Source organism: Nymphaea colorata, chromosome 1 (genome assembly GCF_008831285.2).
Source record: "Nymphaea colorata isolate Beijing-Zhang1983 chromosome 1, ASM883128v2, whole genome shotgun sequence".
Taxonomy (NCBI): Eukaryota; Viridiplantae; Streptophyta; class Magnoliopsida; order Nymphaeales; family Nymphaeaceae; genus Nymphaea; species Nymphaea colorata.
This window is the reverse complement of record NC_045138.2, coordinates 25,427,427-25,440,701: the sequence shown is the minus strand read 5'-3', so window position 1 is coordinate 25,440,701 and position 13,275 is coordinate 25,427,427. Positions and strand designations below refer to the sequence as shown.

Sequence of the window (13,275 nt, the reverse complement as noted above, 5' to 3'; positions counted from 1 at the left end):
ATGAAAACATCATAACATGACAAATTGTTGGCCCCTCTGCAAGTTGTTTCAAGATTACTTCAAAACGAGATATCCACCTTCAGCTTTCATCTTCTTCTCAGTTGCCCAGGATATCCACCTAACCCTGTTTGCCGGACTTTTCCTTCGGACTTCTCCAAGATGGATGGCTCTTGGAAGATCGACCGCATGCTTCGAGAATCGACATTTCAAAACCATCCTCTGAAGGCTTGTGGAAAAGTTCAGAGACCAGTTCACTAACCTGTACAAGTATTTGACAGTAAAGTGGAATTCAAGAAGAGATAGGCTTCATAAGATCCATCATCTCGAGTCACGTCTATATTCAAAGACACTACTGACTCTAACAAATTGTTGGAAAGTCAAGGTTACAACTACAATTAATGGTAGGCTTCAGAAAACTCACTTTCTCTACACCCATGAAAAAAAGAGAACATCTGTTTACTAACACGAGAAAGAAATATAATATATGATGATTTGTAATATATGGATGGAACGCATAGAGGATTTAGATTTAATAGGTAAAATGTGTAGATTAGTGAACATTCAGTCTGAATGAAAGAAATTGATATCATATTCTTTAACCATATACACCTTCGGCTCGACATAACTTGCCATAAGCAGAAAAACAAACCACAGGCAGATTGAAAACATGGTTGAAAAACAATAAGATGTTTTAGAAGATAATCTATTTTGGTTATTTTCATTGACTCAATCTTTAGCATTCTCTGTTTCTGTATCTTGATGCATAACAGGCTTATCCAAACTCTGATTGCCTCAAAAGTTCAAGCTGCCAAAAGATGGAGAGTTTAAAAGCAACTAGGAGAAATGAAATGCAACATGGAAATGTCATCACCTTAAACTTTATTTTCTAGGATTACCAGTGTAGCAATAAGAAGTAACTGCAGCTGATGTGGCAAGATTTATGTACCCAGTTCTTGTCAGAGAGCATGGAATACCATTGATCTTTAGCATGCGGAAGTCACTGAAGAACATTTTGCTCAAGTCATCTTCTGTCAAAGGTTGCAGAACTGGCGCAGCAAGAGAACCCTGCATTAAGCAGATGCGAGTCAGGAGACAAGATATAGAATACATTAAAACTAGAGAACACACACGATACATCCATATCGAAGATTAATTCTTCCAAAAAATTTTAGCCACCAATCGAAGGAACAATATATGAAAGAGCTGAAGATTATGAACGAATATTGGAATAGAAACAAATACTTATAGCGCCAATTCAAAATGTAACTAGCAACTCTACGGGAGCCAAAATGGAAATAATCCTCCATTAGCTCGACTATTAGTCGTTGAATCCGTTGTCGAGGCTTCTTATTGAATGGGCATGCTTCATCCGGCAAATGGCGCCGTCTTACCGCCCTTGTCAACATGGGAATCATGCAAAACTGTCTTCGATCAATGAAATCTGGAATATGCAGCAAAAAAAAAAAATATCAAATACTAAGAGAGATTAGTTCCAATATAGCCAGATCGAATACGAATAAATCGAATAAACTGACAAAGAAACTGAATAGTGATGACCAGACCCACAAGTGGTGTTCTGCGTTTTCCACAGGGACCGTTGAATTTGCGTTGACAAGAATTTGGCATATGAGAAAAACATTTAAACGCTTAACCAATAACCAATAAGATCAAGATGGGCTTCTGCCAATCAATAGAAAACCTCCTCAAGATATAAAACAGAGTCATTAAGATCCAGTGCCACTGCTCCCGCAATGCGGGTAGTTAACAGTTAACAAAAGATGATCGACAAGCGAATCTACGGCCACCACGACCACGACAGGCGTAATTCAGATCTTTGAACATCAAGTATTCGCAATGCAAACTCTAAAGCTTCGAACAGGAAAGAAGGAGTGAGTGTCCGATTGGTTGGAAGTAGGAAATCACATCGACTTCACAGTGAAGAGAAGAGGAAGACAAAGGAGAGAGAATGGGAAAAACCAGAGAGTGGTAGTCTGGTAGAGGATTCATGGGCCTAACTAGGAGAATTATATGTTATAAAAAAGAAGGCTTTGTTCTCAGATTTGTTATTATTTCCGTCAGATCTTTAATATTGTTCCTCACCAGCTTTTTCGTCTCAAAGATTTCATTTCTGGAGAACGTCCTTGGTTTTTTCCGCTGGTCCTCGTGACGGTCAGAAACGATCGGATCGGATAGAGAAAGGAACCGGATCCAATGACTCACGGTGGGGAAAAGAAAGCGGGAGGCTTTGACGGAAGCCCGCGCGACCACTCCCTCCAGGAGCTTCCCTGGAGCGCTTACCGCCCTTCACATTCTGTGGACGATCTCTCTTTCCCTCTCTCTCTCTCTCTCTCTTTATTCTCCTCCCTCTCTAAAATTTGGCGTGTTGATGAACTTGATTGTTGAAAAGGTAATTGTTCCCTATCTGTTTCGAACGAACTCGCTTTAGAATTGTGGGATTTTATTGATGGTTAGTTTTGTGGTCTCTTTGATTTCAAACCCTCTTTTCTCTTCAAAATTTACGTAGTGGTTAATGTTCAAATTCATCAATCGACATAAAGTATCCCATTGTCTTGTTTTCATCTCAATATATGTCCCAACATTTTTGAAGGGCTCGCTGAAATTAATGTTGCATTCTGGTGAAGGTTACTGTAGCACAGCTTATCCTGGTTTTCTAGGAACTCGGGGGATAAATATGTTTAACATGCTCATTCAGTCAGACAAACTAGGCTGTGGGAAAGCTTGAATTATGATGAGTAACATGCCTGTTATTTATGCTATTTTCTGGATAAGTGAGTCATTTCAGGCACCTCAAAGTAGATAAGAAGGGAGGTCGAGATACGTTTCATCTCAATGTACGCCGAAGATTCAAACTGAGTAGTCGTGCGGTTTAAGATTTTTTTTTTTTTTTTGCCTTTTCCTTTGCTTCCACACCCCTTCTCCGCCCATGAAGTATGGTAAGAAGTTTCCTCTTTGGCTTGTTTTGGCTGATTTATGGTTGCCTAAATTATCTTTCCATGACGAACCTTGGAAGAATTGAATAACTGCTTATCTTCAATCTTGGCAGACTAACATATATTCTTTGTTTTGACTTATGAGAAAACTTTGTGTGTGTCAACCTAAGATATTGGTTTTCTTGTTTGCATGACGTTAACTCACTTTAATCAAATGAATCTGAAAAAGCTATTTTCCTTTCTATGAGAATTCGTTCGTGCGAATTATGAAATTGGTATTTTCTTGCCTGATGAGTTTATCTTTCTTGATTAGCTGAATCTGAAAATGTGAAACAAAGTTATTTTTCAGGAGAAATGATTGCTTATGCCAACTCAAAACGGTTTTTCTTTCGTCAGATGAATCTCAAAATATTTTGAAGCAAATCTGTGGATTCTTTTGCGGATCATTTCTGCAAATGTTGGAATGCCTATAGTTTCTCGCATACATTAGATGCTTCTGTTACGAAGAGGCGAATGAGGTAAATGTGCTGAAGATGCACGCACTGACCACAGCCTGTGTTTGCTGGCTCGGTGATAAGAAGGATGTTGTGTTGCAGGCTGGATTACATAAAGCTTCAAACGCTAGGTTTGTGATCAATCTCGCCCTCTTGGAAGTCAGTTGGTCAATGACTTTAACTGGATCAAGTTGACCATACTCACGAGAGGAAGTGCCTTTGCAGGTTTAAGGCTTTCGATTGCTTGAATGTGGTGCATAAAGCAGTGAAGAGTTCTTCACTGGGGCGGGTAAGAGACACTTTCCAGCCTTTTGATGCAGTTTACAGCAATTTAGCAAATTTGGTGGTTCCTTTCCTGATTTTGCTTGATTTTGTTACACAGTTTAATAGCAAGTGGCAGTTCATACGCCCTGTTTGTTCTTCATCGGGGGATGACTATCGCTCCTCCCGGAATATTGCAGTCAGCATTTTCAGGCGGTACAGAAATTTTGTTGAACGTGGTGGTATTGACAACCTTAAGGTGCGGCTGGGCATGTCATTTGCCATCCCTAGATAACTGGAATTGTGGCTTAATTAGCTGATTCATTGTTTTGCCTCATATACAATTTAGTTGTCTTGTCTGTTTGTGCAACGGTGCATATGTGTTCCAGGAGTTTATTAGTGCTGGAGTAAATGCATATGCTTTGGGTTGTACCGATGAGGGTTTGCGAAGGGAACTCATGGACTTGAAAGGCTCTGGAGGGCATGTAGAAGGGGTACAGGCTTACGGTGGAACGACAAGCTTGAAGTCGAAAACCTTCTCTGAAGAGGTCAGACTATGTATATCCAAATTCAAAATTTAGCAGCTTGATTTTTTACTATACGCTTGATGTCAAATATGACATACATATTAAAGACATCTGTAGTGGCTTAATATTTTCTGGTTTACAAGTTGCAGGCACATGCTGCAGCACAAATGACCCTAGTCTCTTTTTAAATGCCCAATAACTTAATAATGGTGTAGAATGGAGTTTAAATCTTCATTTGTCTATCTTGTTTGGTGCTCTACTATAATCCTTTTTCAAATTAATAGAAACTGCAAAATATGCCATTCTTAAGACCACATGCTTCTATTTACTAAAAATGAAAATGAGATGGGGTGAAGAAAGTAACCAAAGAAATAGTTTCTAAATTCTAACTATTTTGGCCTTCTTAGATATTTTTTTCTTTTGACTGTGTGTCCTTTATCATGTTCATTTCGTTGCTATTGTGACATGGCTGAGGCTCATGCATTGTTTTGTACTCGTTAGTTGTTAGCTTAATTCAGAAACCTTAGAATCTATGTTATGAAATTTCATTGTATGTTATTTAACTTGAAGAACATAGTTACATAGGCTATCCTTTTGCTTTCCTCAGGAAAAAAGGATCTGTTTGGTAAAAAATGAGAAAAAAATTACAGATTTCGTTTCTCTTCTCTTTCCAGGTAGAGGAGTGTATTTTGTGGCTGAGCATTGTGTTTATTACCATCTTATGCACGCCACAACCAACTATAGTTAGATGGTCATCCACACCTCCTGTATCTGATGAAATCAAGCTTCAATGGAAAGGATTTTGTGCTCTCATAGCCAATGCATATTTCGTAAAAGGAATGGCGTGGTGAGTTTCTTTGAAGTCTCTTCTGGATTTGTTCATTAGCCTTTTATAATATCTTGTTCTGGCGTATTGGCATGCTTTTTGCTACCAGTTTCTGTTAGAAACATAAAAATTCTACTGGAAATGTGTGAAAGGCACTTGAAATGCCAAGTATCATGCGCTTAATTTTGTTACTTTATATTGGTAATTTCTGTGTGCACGGTTACCTTGCACAGGTGAAAGCTTCAATTTTAGTAGTAGAATAGTGCAATTGGAATTAAAAGCTAGGTTGTTAGTCCGGCATCGCACACTCGAGTAATTACACATCGTCAAGTGATCAGCACCTCAGTGGTCCCTTAATTGGATTCTAAGTAATAGGGTTCCTCCTCAAATATATGGCAAACAGGGTGTCTTTCTCTCAAGTGCAATATGACCAATTGCAAATAGAAGATTACCATCTATTTTAGTATACACAGCTTGACTAAGTATTGCAAATCAATTTGTATTTATTAAGGCCAGCATATTCCAACAAGAAGCAAGTTGATCATTTTACTTTTATTTGGAGAAGTTTTGCATCCTTTACCTTCTCAAGTAAGCAAGGAAACCGACAGTATGTGACCACATACTGGTAGGCCTCCATTTTGCAAAACCGTTCAGATCCTCCCTACCTAATGGTAGTCCACCAGTTGAACCTTGCAACAAAATCTTGCCTGTGTTGACTTCATGATCAGTCTATCTAAGGAAACAACATTTCGTTGCCTGCATCTGGGTAGGTGGTGCTCCTGTGTGCAATGAAGCAATAGAAGGATTTTTAGCTTGCAAGAAGAGGTGTTGCTTTAAGTTAGCTATGCCTAATCTGTTATGACATATGGCTCTTCATTGCATTCGTGATCTCCTTGTCAATCTAGGGCCCTAAAAAAAATGCAAGAAGCTATCTGCTTGTTGGTGTCCATGTTGTTGTGAACACACACACACACACACACACACATATATATATATATTGGATCACCCTAGGGTGATTTGTGATAATTACTTCTCTACAAGAAAGGAGGTGCATGTTACACCCTCGAAACATGTTCACTATGTCGCATAATTGTTGTCTTGTGGAAATGTTCAACTTAAATTCGGTCTTTGTATTCTGTCTTTTTCCATTTGGAATGTCTAATGCCTATTACTTTGGGCCTCCTGTGCTTAAAATTTAAAAAATTGTAGCATGACATATGGGATAAGGCTGATGTGCAGTTTCTTGACTTCACTCTGATTTTTCCTGTAGGCTTCCAGTAAAGACACTTCAGCTAGAACAAATGGCAGTCATGGGAACTGCTGAAGCCCCATCAATTGTTGCCAGTCGAATGCAGTTGGTGTTTAGTACGCTAGAGGTATGAGCCAGGCACTTATATGTGTGCAATTGTGCATGTCTTTGGCTGTCATTGTGCATGTTCCTTTATGCATAAGTATGTGAATTGTGAGCTGCTAATGTTCAAACCAAAATTCTTCTAGCGACTGGATCAAACTTCGTGTAGTCAGGATTTGGTATTGTTTGCAGATTCCTTTATTGGTGACAGTAAACAACAGGTTGATGGCATAAAATTCTCTTTTTGCTTGTATAGTTGTATCCTCTATGAATATCATGCCGCTCTTTTTATAGATACTCACCAGTTTATTACTTCTTGAGCCAATAGAATTTATGAAGTCTATGTTCAGCAAGAATGATGAATAGGTGCAGAATGCAAAAACATGAACACTTTCAAAATAAATTTTGAGGTTTTGAATTTCTTGAGATATTACCGTGTGGTCGATTGAACTTATCCTGTTCTATGGTGAATACCTCGCGAGCGGTTCATTGTCCTATAAAGTTTTGATGTTTGAAGTCTCTTCCGGAATGATAAATAGATTTCAGTGGTGTCATAGGAGAAGCACATGATGCAATTCCAATAGGTAACGCTTTGCTGTTGCAAAACACAATAACGAGTGGCAGAACATGAGAATTTTATCTTTATTGATCTTTTTATTGGAAACTGTCCGATATATTTAGCAACAATACTGTGGTTATTGGCGATGACCTGATTTAACCAAAAAATTGTGCTTAAAGGTTCTTAGGTGTGTGTTAGCTCATAGCTGTTGTTATTTATAATCTCCTGATTTAAGCAAGATATTTAGTCTGGAAATTCTAGGTTTGAATCACTTATCTAGGATTTTATATGAGAATCTTTGGGAGTATGACCTGTTTCACCGTGACAAAGTGGTTGGACTAATTCGACATAAGCAGTAGTTTGGAAGGTTTATCTTAGGACCTGGTGATGTTCCTTGATGGCATGTGGCACTCATTAGCAACCACCAGGCTTGCGTTGGCTTATTGGAATAGCTTCAACGGACTTCTGAAGAAGCTGATTAGATTGTTTGATTACATGCTGTGGCTGAATAATGGCATAAAATGTACAATAATTTGCGCCTTACAGCATGAATTGACAATGGAGTAACAGACTTTGGAATTTAAACTTCACGGATCTTTCAATAGCATACTCTTCAAATTCATGGATTCTCAGCTTTTATTTCCCCTACTTTTTCCATCAGTCCTGACATTTTGCTTACATGTTTATATGTGAAAACTTGTCAACTTTTTTATTTTGTCTGAAATGATAAAAAAATAAGGCCATCAAAGTAGAACAGTGCCTTGGATATAAAAATACGCTATTGGGTTTTTGCGTGATAGATTTTATGCTTGATTTAGATAAACTGATTTCCCTTTATCTAATTTGTCGTCGGGTATTTGGCAGGTCGTTTGTCCCCAATGGCCGAGAGTTTAGCAAAGTTCTTCTTCTAATGGCAATGTAATTGTTTAGCATCATCAAATGCAATGTAATTATTTGGTGATTGCATATCGAACTCTTTGTATATACCGGAGCGAGTCATTACTCCCATTTGCTGCAGGTTTGTAAATTTGAATAGCTGCAGGGCGGAGAGAAAAATAGACATCATGTTAACCAGCGAAAGGATGTTTGATCGTGCAGTAGAGCTAGATTCCTTTTCCTGTGTGACCGTAGTTTCTTTACCAACAAATTCTCTAGCCCTTCGTATAAGCATTAAGCACAGATACAGACAGCTTCCTTTCTCCTTTCCTTTTTTTTTCTTAAAAAATTATAGAAATATCACGTTTTCCAGGATGGTGGGCATTAATACTAAATCATTTTCCGGAAGTTTTTAGAAGCATTCAGGAATAAAACGACCTGCCTTTGGGAAAAAAGGCAAAGGTTGCTCTCTGTAAACTATAAAGAAGAAATAAGTGGAAGCTTCAACTTTTATTGGCGGAGCTAAAGGGCCATGGCTCTTCCGGGATGAGAAACTTTTGCGAGGGCATGACTACTAACGGACCAACACTGCCCTGTTTTTGGCCTACTTTATGTCAGAATCAGATCTCTGCATTTCCTATGTTCTTCTCCTAAATAGCTTTATTCAAAAACTCATGGCCTCGTCCCCGGTGTTACGATCAACGTAGATCAGGTAGATGAAATTGCGCATGGTTTATGTAGCAAATATCCATGTTCGAGTCCCTCGATTCTAGCTGCTTCTTATTTCCAGCCGATGTAAAGGATGAACGATTGGAAACTTTTTGGACAAAAGGGCATGTCTTGATTGTATATGTATTATTGAAGGCTTGATTCTTTCCGCCCATAGGGTAGCCTGGTCATTTGCTCTCTCTCTCATATTAATGAACTATTCTTTTCTTTTGCATTATATATATATATATATATATATATAGAGAGAGAGAGAGAGAGAGAGAGAGATTCAGTCAGAACAGTTAGTACTAGTTCCACAGGTGAAGTATTTTAACTATGCATGTTATATAGAACAAGATCTAGAGTTCAACTATGCAACATGATTGCACTCTTAACTTTCATTGACTGATATATATTGAAGCGACTTAAATTTTAGGCCCACCACCGGAAGGGGCAATGGCAAATAAGAAGGCCCCTGAGCATGTTGGGGGGCGAACATAGAAGGTGGTCCTAAGTATGCATCATCTCAAAGAATATTTGGTGGTCGAGTTTTGGGGGGATCTAACAAAAAACATCCATGGAACCATCGTCTTTGAAAGAGGAGTTAATGATAAAGCGTGATAATCCCATTGCTTCATGCTGCCATTAATTTTTGTGAAGTAACTTGAATGTGAGTCGACGTGAAAATAAAAGTTGCTTTAAAAAGTTTTTCTTTTCACCTTGTTGGATAATAAATCAACTGGGAATTCTCATCATGCACTATCAAGCAAACTGATCGCATGGAATGTCATAATGTATTCACTTTTGCTTACAAGTGACAGAAATTCGTTATTGCATTACCAAGCACAAAAACTCCCCAGACTATACAATATTAATGTGTGAAAAAACACGCTTAATCTGCAATGAGAACATAATTTTTAAAACGTTACAACAAATGGTGGCATATTACTTGGAAACGTAATTGAATTATTTGGTAATTAAACTACCGTCCTCTGCCACCTCCAAGGCCGCCGCCACCACCAGCGCCAAGCCCTTTACCTGCTCCAGCACCGCCGCCAGCGCCTCCTCCATCGCCACCACCTTCACCAATGCCACTTCCAGCGCCACCACTGGCACCAAAACCACCTGCTCCACCCCCACCTTCTCCACCTCCTTGTCCACCACCACCTTCGCCTGCTCCACCACCCCCACCTTGGCCACCTCCTTCTCCACCACCCCCACCCTCTCCACCACCACCTTCGCCACCTCCTTCTCCACCACCCCCACCTTCACCACCTCCTTCTCCACCACCACCACCACCTTCGCCGCCTCCTTCTCCATATCCGCCACCTGCTCCACCTCCGAGCCCACCACCAGCACCACCGCTACCACCGAAGCCACCTCCACCAAGCCCACTACCTGCACCGCCTCCAGAGCCTCCTCCAAATCCACCACCTAGTCCACCTCCAAGCCCACCACCAGCACCACCTCCGAGCCCACTACCTGTACCGCCCCCGGCACCTCCACCAAACCCTCCACCTAGTCCACCTCCGAGCCCACCACCGCCACCACCCAAGCCGCTTCCGGCACCACCACCAAGCCCACTACCTGCACCGCCTCCGGCACCTCCACCAAACCTACCACCTGGTCCACCTCCGGCACCTCCACCAAACCTACCACCTAGTCCACCTCCCGCACCTCCACCAAACCTACCACCTAGCCCACCTCCGGCACCTCCACCAAACCTACCACCTAGCCCACCTCCACCAAGCCCACCACGGTGGCCGAATCCACCCCAAGGACCACCTCCAAATCTAAGGCCAGGGCGACCCCCGAATGGGCCGCAGCGCCTCAAGAACCGGCAACGCCGGCCAAAGCCAAACCCAGGGCGGCCAACTCCAAAACCAGGGCGCAGGAAAAGACGGTCCTCTTGAAAAAACTTCTCGTCATCAGGAACAGTTCTTGCACCGACTTGACCAAAACAGAGAACAAAGAGCACCGCGAGAGCCACCAGCACCAGGAGTCTTCCCGCAGGAGAAGCCATTGCAGCTTCTGTCACAAGAGCAGAAGCACAGGACTGCTTGCTTGTCTAGCGTGTTGTCTGCTACGGAAAGCCTTCTTCTTTTATTGCGATTCTTTCTTTCTCCTTTTTCTTTGTGGCATGCATACAGACAGACGCTTGCGGAATTGAATCCAAAGATCCATCTCCGCATAAATCCACAGTTGGGAGAGTGTCCCCCCCATGCATTAAATTCACGTCCAGCAAGAAAACGAAAGACGATCCTCATGAGCTGATCACCTCTTCTCTCTCATCTTTATTCCCTCTTTTCACCACGAGAGATGGAAAATCTTCACCATTGTCAACTGGACCCAAGAGAATTGTGCCCAAGATTGTTTGGACGTGCTTTCTTCTTTGTTGCCATATTTTTATATCATGGTTCCCTATCACATGGAGAGAGAGAGAGAGAGAGAGTGCTTGATCTCTTATACGCCAGTTGCTGGAGATGAGTCAACCATATTAAGTATCCTGGAGCCCAACTGCAGAGTGGTTTACCTTTTTCGGACATAATTTTTCCAAAGGGTTCCTCTTTTATTGTATCTACACTACTACAAAATATGTACTTATTTACAGTTTTCAATTTTTATCTTTAAACCAATTCAAGATATTTAAAAATACGTTTTGGACAATAACATTGAATGTTTCCATTTGAATATGATGCATGTTAACGTTTACTTATGTGGTTATTTTAACGACCTTGGGCATGAAACCAGCAAGGTCATACCCGTTCATACTTGCTTCGAGTTTTCAGTCACCGGCCATAGTATTAGCGTGGGCAGTCGCCTTGGATAAATTAATTTTACCTTTATCTAATTTAGAAAAATACACTATTGATTCCTAGTTTCTTACCAATAAATTCTCTAGCTCTTGGTATCAGTACAGACACGCGACAGCTTCTTTTTTCCTTTTGTTTAAAGAAAAAATAAGAAATTTTAAAATAGACAGCTTCTTTTTTTTCCTTTTGTTTAAAGAAAAAATAAGAAATTTTAGAATATCACGTTTTCCAGGGTGGTGGGTATTAAGCTAATCCTTTTCTCAAAGTTTTTAAAAACATCGCCAATGTCAAGGAATTCAGGAATAAGCGACCTGCCTTTAGAATAAAAGACAAAGGTTATTCAATGACGTTTTTTTGAACTCTAACCTGATTATATGCACAGTTATATTTATGTAATGCAAAGGTGAGTGAAAAACCCAATACATGTAGATAAGGAGTATAATTAACATGTCGTGCCTTGCTTTGAGGTTAAAAGGAAACTATGGTAAATGTTTCAACTACAGCCAAATGGCCAACACTGGCTGGCCTACTTCACACTTGAATTAGATGTCCTGTGTTCATCTCGTAAATAGTTTTATATTACTCGTATTAATGAACGTTTCTCTTGCATTAATAATCAGTTTCACTTAAAAGGCGTTTGGGTTCTGACATTGCGTAGACGCTTATCCAGTAAATGTCACGTCAAGCCAGGGATGTCTCGTTGTTGACTACCTCCCTCATCTTCAATCCCATTATGAAGGAAAAATATTTCTCTGCAAATCTCAAGATCGTCTAAAAGGGATAGAAAAATTTATGTTTTCTATGTCGAGAGGATCGGCTATGACCAGCCATCTAACTAAAACCATCATTAGGTCGTTATTATCTAACATAATGATGGTTTAAAAATTGATTGCTTCATTATGGGACTTAAATGGCGATTTCTGATGAGAATGAAGCGGCAGAGAAAAAAGGAAGATGGTCATTTTCATTACTTGATATTAGTTTATATCTTTTTCTTAACTACTATGGATGCGTATAAATGAAAATATATATATCAAAAGAGAGAGAAAGAATTTGATGAAAATCAGATACTTAGGTCCGAGCTAAAAAACAGACCTTTTGATTTTTTATTATAGCATATAAACATCTTGATATGTTTATAAAGACTATTTTGACATAAAACATACATAAAACATGCTTTGATTCAAGTCGTTTTAATGAAAAATGTTATTTTTTTTTATTATCATGTCCTGAGGGCCATTCATTTTGTTATTTTAAAAAATATATTTTTTGCATCAACCAATTCTTAAGATTATATGAACAAGGTTATATTGCAAAAAAAAAATTTGGAAATCAAAATCAAAGGGTCTGGTTTTTATCTTTGACCTCTGTGTTTGGTTTCTACCAATCACTCAAATAGAAACATTGGTCAGGGACAAAAACCCAATTATTTAAATATGTTATTTAAAGTGTTTTTTTTATCCATCCTGACACTATGATCTTAAGGATAGGTTGATGTAAAATACATATTAAGTTGATCATTTTTTAAGCTATAATAGCGTTTTTATAATAAAGAAAAAATAACTTTGAGTCAAAATATGTTTTACATCATAATAATTGTTTTTAAATATATTAAGATGTTTATATTTTATTTATCATAATTTTTTGTCAAGAAAATAAATGGTCTGGTTTTATCCCTAACCTAATTAGTGTCTGGTTTTTGCCATATTTTTTTCCTCTATCTCATCTCTAGAATATTTGGTGGCCGAGTTTTGGGGGGCGGAGATCTAATGGAAAACATGCATGGGCCATCGTCTTTAAATGAGGAGTTAATTTTTGTGATATATAATCCCATTGCATCAAGCTGCCATTAATTTTTTTGTGAAGTAACTTCATCAAATTTGAATTCCAAAGTGAAAACAAAAGCAGC

General features: G+C 39.3%; 2 protein-coding genes across 4 annotated transcripts; one reads left to right on the top strand and one right to left on the bottom strand.

Annotated features, from left to right (window-relative positions):
- The first annotated feature begins 1,666 nt into the window (after positions 1–1,666).
- On the top strand, positions 1,667–8,092 carry LOC116246304 (uncharacterized). Of its 3 annotated transcripts, none has more exons than XM_031618125.2 (8): positions 1,667–2,407; positions 3,301–3,576; positions 3,671–3,734; positions 3,828–3,965; positions 4,096–4,254; positions 4,908–5,080; positions 6,330–6,435; positions 7,834–8,092. In XM_031618125.2, the coding sequence occupies exons 2-8, from the start codon at positions 3,485–3,487 to the stop codon at positions 7,861–7,863; spliced, it is 762 nt and encodes a 253-aa protein (XP_031473985.1). In that variant the 5' UTR covers positions 1,667–2,407; positions 3,301–3,484; the 3' UTR covers positions 7,864–8,092. The 3 variants fall into 3 exon arrangements, with proteins under 3 accessions (XP_031473985.1, XP_031473982.1, XP_031473984.1); XM_031618122.2 differs by having other exon boundaries at positions 1,668–2,407; positions 3,348–3,576; XM_031618124.2 differs by having other exon boundaries at positions 2,399–2,467; positions 3,348–3,576.
- Positions 8,093–9,325: 1,233 nt separating this feature from the next.
- On the bottom strand, positions 9,326–10,697 carry LOC116268391 (glycine-rich cell wall structural protein-like). Its single transcript, XM_031616615.2, has one exon. It carries the CDS (start codon positions 10,574–10,576, stop codon positions 9,536–9,538), a length of 1,041 nt encoding a protein of 346 aa, XP_031472475.2. The 5' UTR covers positions 10,577–10,697; the 3' UTR covers positions 9,326–9,535.
- Positions 10,698–13,275: the final 2,578 nt, after the last annotated feature.

What these genes read in the sequence shown, in the direction of transcription:
- LOC116246304 (XM_031618125.2), top strand. Translation starts at nt 3,485, where the DNA reads ATGCACGCACTGACCACAGCCTGTGTTTGCTGGCTCGGTGATAAGAAG. An exon ending in CGAAAACCTTCTCTGAAGAG is followed by an intron (nt 4,255 to 4,907) that starts GTCAGACTATGT and finishes TTCTCTTTCCAG; the next exon opens with GTAGAGGAGTGTATTTTGTG. An exon ending in TGGTGTTTAGTACGCTAGAG is followed by an intron (nt 6,436 to 7,833) that starts GTATGAGCCAGG and finishes GGTATTTGGCAG; the next exon opens with GTCGTTTGTCCCCAATGGCC.
- LOC116268391 (XM_031616615.2), bottom strand. Translation starts at nt 10,576, where the DNA reads ATGGCTTCTCCTGCGGGAAGACTCCTGGTGCTGGTGGCTCTCGCGGTG.